The 8,775-nt window shown below is 49.8% G+C and overlaps 1 protein-coding gene and 1 long non-coding RNA gene across 2 annotated transcripts in view; one reads left to right on the forward strand and one right to left on the reverse strand.

Moving 5' to 3' along the window:
• LOC115095999 overlaps nt 1–6,252 on the reverse strand; it is a 56,547-nt gene extending 50,295 nt beyond the window's left edge. The window contains exons 1-2 of the long non-coding RNA XR_003857934.1: nt 6,210–6,252; nt 294–779 (exon numbers count right to left, since the gene is read on the reverse strand). This is a non-coding gene — a long non-coding RNA (uncharacterized LOC115095999). The remainder of the gene's footprint in view (nt 1–293; nt 780–6,209) is intronic.
• Nucleotides 6,253–6,682: 430 nt separating this feature from the next.
• ADRB1 (adrenoceptor beta 1) lies at nt 6,683–8,531 on the forward strand. The gene has a single exon (XM_029610453.1). It carries the CDS (start codon nt 6,794–6,796, stop codon nt 7,997–7,999), a length of 1,206 nt encoding a protein of 401 aa, XP_029466313.1. The 5' UTR covers nt 6,683–6,793; the 3' UTR covers nt 8,000–8,531.
• The last annotated feature ends 244 nt before the right edge of the window (nt 8,532–8,775 follow it).

The raw sequence follows: 8,775 nt of genomic DNA on the forward strand, positions 1-8,775 counted from the left end.
AAATCCCTCCCCACCCCTATTCTCTCCCTGTCAGATTCACCCAACTTTCTTGGCATGGGGCTGTCAAAGCAGAACATGGAAGAGTTAAACTAAAAAAATAAATAAATAATGCGTGAGGACAACAGCAAAATAAAGTTACAGGCTAGAGAGAGGCCCGGAAGAAGGACCCGTTCAGGATTCTGGTGCTGGGCCCTATTGTCCCCGGTCAGATTGCGTTTCCGGCCCGGCCACAAGATACGGCACATGTCGCAGCTCTCACTGCTGTGGCTCCCAGCCTTATAAAAGCGTTTTACCTGCTCATTCTTTTGTGCAATGGCTGTGATTTGCTCTGCCAGCTTTGGGAAACGTGTGTACTTCCTCTATCTTTGTGTTTTTCACAGGACCGGAGGAAATGCCATCTTTCTATTCCTTTGCTGTTGAGTTAGGTACAGACTCTGCCTTCTCAGGATTTCCAGTTCTGCTTTTGACTGACTGCATTTTTCCATTTCCGGTCTACAGTCACTTATTCTGTAGTTAGGTGAGGGTCTGGGTGTGTGACTAAGGCGAGCTACTCTGTTAAATGTGTTGGTTCAGGGTAGGGATCTATAGCAGTCCAGCTTTTTCTGTTTTCCCCAAAAGGAGGCGTATTGGTGTTGTAGGGCACATTGGCAGTGTTGCTGTTTCATAGTTGGGCTACGAGTCCTGAGAGTTAGCGCTGTTTCTGTATGGTAAGTCTGTTACATATGTGCCCCCGCCGCACCGGCCAGCTCTCCTGCGACTCAGCCGGCTTCACAGACTGCCTGGTAATGGAGGGAGTTTGTGTTACTGTTGAAGGGCAGAATATAAATCAAATCAAAATTATTGTATTTAATTCTTTTAAATTCCACCTTTCAGACACTTCAAAGAGGATTACATTCAGGTACTATAGGCATTTCTCTGCCCCCAGCGGGCTCACAATGCAGGTAAATAAATACTAAGTGACACCAGAATGTGTATAGAGCTGTGCTCTTAGGTTTACATACCCCTGGCAGAATTTCTAAAATGGTTAGCATTTTAAGAAAACATGAGCGATCAGACAAAACACGTGCGCCCCCAGGCACAACATCCTGGCTGAAGAATGCAAATTCTCCTTCAATATTTTCTGCTAAGATGCTGCATTCATCCTGCCTAACTTCCCTGTGCCGCTGTAGCTCACCCCCCCTAAAACCAGCAGAGATCCACCTCCATGCTCCAGGGTAGGGATGCTGTGCTTCTCTTCATAGTGTTCATGGTTGTGACCATAAAGTTCAGTTTTGGTCTCATCACTCCACATTATTTTGTTCCAGAGGTTTTGAGGCTTTTCTTGCTGCTGTTTGGCGTGTGGCAAGCGGGATGTTTTGTGGCGCCGATGCAGCAATGGCTTTTTTTGGGCAATAAATATACAAATACGTCGATATGAATACTTTTCACTTTAGCGAAAATAGACCTTTTTATAAATCAACAATTTTAACCAAATAATTTTTTGTTATTAAGGACCGTCATACCACCCTGCGGATTCTGGCGTTACTATTTGAACTTGCAGTCTTTTCAAATAGTAACTCCAGTATCCACGGGGCGGTATGATGGTCCTTAATAAAAAAAATTTATTTGGTTAAAATTGATTTATAAAAAGGTCTATTTTTGCTAAAGTGTAAAATATTTATATTGACGTATTTCTATATTATTTTCAAGCTCTCGTCAGTATTATTGCGACTACATATTGTGTGATTTAACTATTGTTTTTTCGGGCAATGCCACCATGCAGCTCCTTACCGTGCATGCTGAAACACCCATGCTTCTTTCAGAGAAGGCTGTATTTCAGTAGAAGTTGCTTGTGGGTTTTTCTTTGCAGCCAAATTTTCCTGTCTGAAATCTTTCTTGGTCTACCTGACCGTGGTTTGGTATTAACCGAACCCATAATTTTCCACTTCTTGATCAGAGTTTGAACAATACTGCTTGGCATTTTCAAATCTTTGGATATCTTTTTATATTCCTTTCTTGATTTATAAAGTTGAACTATTTTTGCTCGCACATCCTTTGACAGTTCTTTTGCTCTCCCACTGCTTCAGTAACTACCAAAGTCAGTGCAGCCCTGGATGACATGCACAAAGGTTTCTCAGGAGCTAAGAAACCCATTGACACTAATTATTATCAAACAAGGCAGAGGTGTGGATACCTACACTTCACTGCCATCTCAACCTGTGTGTTTCAACTTGAGTGTATATTATCAGCCCAAACATTCAAGGGTATGCAAACTTTTTAACAGGACCATTTTATTATTTCCCGTATTGCTATGGTTTGTTTTAATGATTGTGCTATTCTGTGATGCATAATAGTTTAAACTGAAACACTAACAATAACAGATGTGTTTTGTCTGATCACTCATGTTTTCTTTAAATGCAACACGTCTTACAAATTCTGCAGGGATATGTCAATTTATGAACACAACTGTATTCTTTATGGCAAGGCTAGTATTAAGGGGGGAAGTATAGACAGTAACAGTAAGTAAAGGCATGTAAAGTCCAAATATCTATCTAGTCTGCAGGGTTGCAACTGCTGCTCCATATAGGTTACCCATATTCAGAAAAGTGTGTTTGCAGAATTGGAGGTGCAGGGTTTCTGCTGGAGATCTGGCGTTTTATGATGGACCCCCTGACCTCACTCCCATCTAAGAGGATTGGTTGAATGATGCTATTGAATTATTTAAATAATAGTTTCAGTGGGGAGCTGTAACTGGCCAGGAAACTACAGTAAAAATGATCTGACGGCATCATTCAACCAGTTTTCTCATACGAGAGTGAGGCTGGGAACACTTTCATTAATCTCACACTATGCAGATAAGGCAGGGACCTTCCTTTTCAATTTTTATTTTTCCTGGTAATTTATCAGTGGGACAATTACTAGGAAAAAGGGGGAAAACCAACATGGATTTAGCCAAGGCAGGTCTTGCCTCACCAGTCTGCTACTTTTTTTTTTTTTTTGAAGGTGTAAATAAAGAAGTGGCTAAAGGTGAGCCGGGTGATGACAGTGTGTCTGGATTTCCAGAAAGTGTATGACAACCTCCCTCATGAGAGACTTCAGAGGAAAATAAAGAGTCATGGGATAGGGGGCAGTGTCCTATTGTGGACTGGTTAAACGATAAGAGACAAGAGTAGGGCTAAAAGGTAAATTATCCCAATGGAAAAAGGTGAATAGTGGAGTGCCCCAGGGTTCTGTTCTGGGACCTCAGCTTTTTAACATATTTATAAACAACCTGGAAATGGGAACAATGAGGTGATCAAATTTGCAGATGACACAAAATTATTCAAAATTAAACCACAAGAGGATTGTGAGAAATTACAAGAGGATATTGCAAAACTGGGAATGCAGATGGCAAATGAAATCTAATGTAGATAAGTGCAAGGTGATACATTTGGGGAAAAGAAACCCAAATTATAGCTACAAAATGCAAGGTTACACATTAGAAGTCACCACTCAGGAAAAGGACTATTGAAAATATGTGGAAATTCTGCTCAGTGTGCAGCAGCAGCAGCCAAGAAAGCAACCAGAATGCTTGGGATTATTAGGAAAAGAATGGAGAATAAAACAGAGAATATCATAATGCCTCTGTATCGCTCCATGGTTCAACCTCATCTTGAGTACTGTGTGCAGTTCTGATCACCACATCTCAAAAAAGATATAACAGAATTAGAAAAGATACAAAGAAGGGAAATCAAAATGATAAAATATGGAACGATTCCCCTATCAGGAAAGGCTAAAGAGATTAGGACTCTTCAGCTTGAGAAGAGACAGCTCAGGGGAGATATGATAGAGGTCTATAAAATAATGGGCAGAGTGGAACGGGTAAATGCAAATCTGTTTACGCTTGGAAAAAGTACAATTTGCTAAGTAATACATTTAAAACAAACAGGAGAAAATATTTTTTTACTCAACGCATAATTAAGCTCTGGAATTTGTTGCCAGAGGATGTGGTGAAAGTTATTAGCATAGCTGCTTTTTTTTTTTTTTGTAATAAACTGTTTATTCACAGGGTAGCCATCAGTAAGAAAGAGGCACAGCCAGTACATAGTAAAAAAAAAAAAAAAAATTATACAAAGAAAGAGAACAGCCATAATACAGGCAGTACATCCATCACATCAAAACAACCCCGTCTTTTTAACATTAACAAAACCACTCCCAACCCCCCTCCCCCCACAAGGAAGAGAAGCAAGTAGCAAAAGAAAAACGTTGTGCAGAAATAAAGAAAATATGAAACGAAATCAGAGAACATGGGCAACAGTAAAAACCCCATTATCCCTAGGTCCAAATACAAGGCCGCACCCAAGGCTATAGTAGCAGAAAAACCAAAAGGGACAGTCCCAACCACTGAACGCCAGTGAAAAGGTATGTTCAAAGAGGAACCTGACAATGTGACAACTGCCACTGCCGATACCATTTCCAAGGTGCAAGCTAAGCGATCGTACTTAATTGCAGTTAATTTCTCCATATAGTACACCCAGTGAAGGGGCCTCAAAACACTATCAAACGGGGGCACATGGGCACTCCGCCAATCACGAGCTAGGACCCCCCCCCCCCCCCCCCCGTCCGTAGGGCCATTAGAGCTGCCTTCACAAAGGAACATTGAGATTTAGGCAAAATATCCACAGGAAAATTCAAAAGCGCAATTTGAGGAGATAATGTTACTGGGGTGAGCAGCACCTCACTGAGCCAGCTCTCTAGCTGACGCCACAAGGGCCGGAGAGCAGGGCAAGACCACCACATATGAAAATAGTCGCCAATCTGTCCACAGTTTCTCCAGCATTGAGTACTTCTGCCAGAGAACATTTTAGCCAAGCATAGCTGCTTTTAAAAAAGGTCTGCATAAGTTTCTGGAGGAAAAGTCCATAAACCATTAAGGTACAGTTGCAGAAATCCACTGCTTATTCTTGGGATAAACAGCTTGGACTCTATCTACCCCTTGGGTTCCTGCCAGGTACTTGTGAGCTGGATTGGCCACTGTTGGAAACAGGATACTGGGCTTGATGGACCTTTGGTCTGACTCAGTGTGGCATGTTCTTATGTTCAGTGTTTATTACAACACAATCAAAAATGAGAGAAATCAGTGGAAAAAAAAAAGACTTGTTATTTTTCCACATAAATATCTTTTTTATTATTATAATAAACATTAATACATTCCCAGGAGAAATAAAAATAAAAACTGCAAAGATCCCTCAAAATAAAACGGAAACCCTGCATCTCCAGTTCTGCAAAGACACTCCCTGTCCACAGAATTAGAATACTTCCCCTTACTAATCGCCATGCAAAAAAATGAATATTCAAATTCTGGAGTCACTTCAACAACAGCCACACAAAGTTTCTCCACTATCAGGCTCTCCGAAGTTACAAAACCCAGAAAAAAAAAAAAATTTCCTCACTATCTTCTCACAATACTCTCCCCCCTCCCCAACTCTTACCCCAGGGTTCTGTCTCTCTCCCCCTATCAGGGCAGCTACCTTCTCCTCCAAATTAGCTCCTCCACCAGCTCCCTCACCCTCTCTCTCTACAGCTCTCACCTCCCATTCACTGTCTTTCCCCTGAACACCCCCCCTATACACACACATCAGCTCTCTGCCCCTCCCCTTTTAGCTCTCTCCTCTCTGCACCTCTCTTCCCCCTACTCATGGTTTCTTTCACCATGCTCCCTTTCCCTACTATCACTGCAACTCTCTCCACTGATCTCTTCCTCACAGCTCTGTTCTCCCCCTCCCTCCTGCAACTCTCCCAACAGATCTTTTCCTCTGCACCCCCCTCCATTTCCCTCTCTCTTTTCATTCACAAACTCCTACTTTCCCTGCAGGTCTCTCTCCTCCATATTCTATTTCTCTTTTTCCTGCAGCTTCTTCCTCCCCAGTTTGCTCTCTCTTGCAATCTTCCATTCCCCTTCTGTCTGCAGCTCTCCCCCATTCCTCCCACGTCCCTGCAGCTCTTGAATCTGCCCTTTCCCTATAGTTATCCCCATCCTTTCACTAAAGTTCTCCCTCGCCATCCCTGCAGCTCTCTCTCCATCTCTCCCTTGCCTTGCTGCTCTCCTCCCCATTCTCCGGTTCTTTCCCCACTGCTTCTCGTCTCCATTCCACGGGTCCCCGCAGCTCTCTCACCGGCTCTCCACTTTTTTCCCCTTCCACCTCTTCCCCACTTTTCCTTCTCCCCCCCCCCCATTCCCCTTCTCTCACCGGCTCTCCCCTGTTTTTCTCTTCTTTCCTCCTCTTCTCACCGGCACTCCCCCGCTTTTCTCCTCCCTCTCCCCTGTTTTTCTCTTCTCTTTCCTCCTCTCCGGCTCTCCCCCGCTTCTCTCCTTCCTCTCCCCCGGCTCTCCCCTGTTTTTCTCTTCTCTTTCCTCCTCCCCGGCTCTCCCCCGCTTCTCTCCTTCCTCTCCCCATTTCCCCCGGCTCTCCCCCGCTTTTCTCCTCCCTCTCCCCATTTCCCCCGGCTCTCCCCCGCTTTTCTCCTCCCTCTCCCCATTTCCCCCGGCTCTCCCCCGCTTTTCTCTTCTCTTTCCTCCTCTTCTCCCGGCTCCTTCCCCTCTTCTTTCTATTCCTCGCAGCTCTCCCCTCTCCCTCCCCGCGACTCACTTCGGGAGGAGGGGGGGGCGGGGCGGGGCCGGGAGGCGGCCGTCTCTCGCTGGTTGGCCCCCGGGGGCGGGTGACGCGGCGGGGCTGGCAGTCGTGCCGGGCGCCGGAGGGGCCGGAGCCGGCAGAACCATGCTGAGCTGCAGGAGAGCGGCAGGGAGCCGGAGCCCGATCCCCCCGCACCCAGCATGGGCGACGGCTGGCTGCTCTCTGCCGACTGCCAGAACCAGTCCAGCGGCGCCGGTGGCACGGCGGGGCCGGAGCCGACGGGGGGCGGCGGCGGGGGCAGCCCCCTGCCGCCCTCGCAGCAGTGGATGGCCGGCATGGGCTCGCTGCTGGCGCTGCTCGTGCTGCTCATCGTGGCGGGCAACGCGCTGGTGATCGCCGCCGTGGCGCGCACGCCGCGCCTGCGCACGCTCACCAACCTCTTCATCATCTCGCTGGCGTGCGCGGACCTGGTGATGGGCACGCTGGTGGTGCCGCTGGGCGCGGCGCAGGTGGCGCGCGGCCGCTGGCTCTTCGGCTCGCTGCTCTGCGAGCTGTGGACGTCGCTCGACGTGCTCTGCGTCACGGCCAGCATTGAGACCCTCTGCGTCATCGCCCTGGACCGCTACGTGGCCGTGACGTCGCCCTTCCGCTACCGAAGCCTGCTGACGCGCCGGCGGGCGCGCGCCGCCATCTGCGCCGTCTGGGCCGTGTCGGCGCTCGTCTCCTTCCTGCCCATCATGATGCACTGGTGGCGCGACGAGGACCCGGCGGCCCGCGGCTGCTACGAGGACCCGGGCTGCTGCGACTTCGTCACCAACCGCGCCTACGCCATCGCCTCCTCGCTGGTCTCCTTCTACCTGCCCCTGCTCGTCATGGCCTTCGTCTACCTGCGCGTCTTCCGCGAGGCGCGCCGGCAGGTGCGCAAGATCGAGCGCTGCGAGGGCCGCTTCCGCGGGCCGGACCGCGGGCCGGCGGAGGGCGGCAGCCGGCGGAGGCCCTCGCGCCTGCTCACCGCCAAGGAGCAGAAGGCGCTGAAGACGCTGGGCATCATCATGGGCACCTTCACCCTCTGCTGGCTGCCCTTCTTCCTGCTCAACGTGGTCAAGGTCTTCCACCGCCACCTGGTGCCCGACCAGCTCTTCCTCTTCTCCAACTGGCTCGGCTACGCCAACTCGGCCTTCAACCCCTTCATCTACTGCCGCAGCCCCGACTTCCGCAGGGCCTACAAGCGGCTGCTCTGCGGCGGCTGCCCCCGCCGCGCCGGCCAGCTCTCCCGTGACGCGCCCGGCGGCCTGCCTACCGGCGCGATGAGCGGCTGGACCGAATGCAACGGCACCCAGCAGGAGGGCAGCGACGGGAGCCTGCCCAGGAACGGCAAGGCCTCGCTCTCCGACTCCCAGGTCTAGTGTGCCGAAGAGAGAGAGAGGCGGATCCGGGCTGGCAGGGGTGCAACGTGGGCATGCAAGAGATGGACCACAGACTGATCGGGCTGGCTGGGGTGCAACGTGGGCATCCAAGAGATGGACCACAGACTGATCGGGCTGGCTGGGGTGCAACGTGGGCGTTCAAGAGATGGACCTTAAACTGATCGGGCTGGCTGGGGTGCAAGAGCTGGACCACAGGCTGGCTGGGGTGCAACGTTAGCGTGCAAGAACTGGACCACAGACTGATCGGGCTAGCTGCGGTGCAACGTGGGCATGCAAGAGATGGACCACAGACTGATCGGGCTAGCTGCGGTGCAACGTGGGCATTCAAGAGATGGAACCACCGACTGATCGGGCTGGCTGGGGTTGCAACGTGGGCATCCAAGAGATGGACCACAGACTGATCGGGCTGGCTGGGGTGCAACGTGGGCGTTCAAGAGATGGACCTTAAACTGATCGGGCTGGCTGGGGTGCAAGAGCTGGACCACAGGCTGGCTGGGGTGCAACGTTTAGCGTGCAAGAACTGGACCACAGACTGATCGGGCTAGCTGCGGTGCAACGTGGGCATGCAAGAGATGGACCACAGACTGATCGGGCTAGCTGCGGTGCAACGTGGGCATTCAAGAGATGGACCACCGACTGATCGGGCTGGCTGGGGTGCAACGTGGGCATCCAAGAGATGGACCACAGACTGATCGGGCTGGCTGGGGTGCAACGTGGGCGTTCAAGAGATGGACCTTACAACTGATCGGGCTGGC

This window comes from Rhinatrema bivittatum, chromosome 7 (assembly GCF_901001135.1).
Source record: "Rhinatrema bivittatum chromosome 7, aRhiBiv1.1, whole genome shotgun sequence".
Taxonomy (NCBI): Eukaryota; Metazoa; Chordata; class Amphibia; order Gymnophiona; family Rhinatrematidae; genus Rhinatrema; species Rhinatrema bivittatum.

What these genes read in the sequence shown, in the direction of transcription:
- ADRB1 (XM_029610453.1), top strand. Translation starts at nt 6,794, where the DNA reads ATGGGCGACGGCTGGCTGCTCTCTGCCGACTGCCAGAACCAGTCCAGC.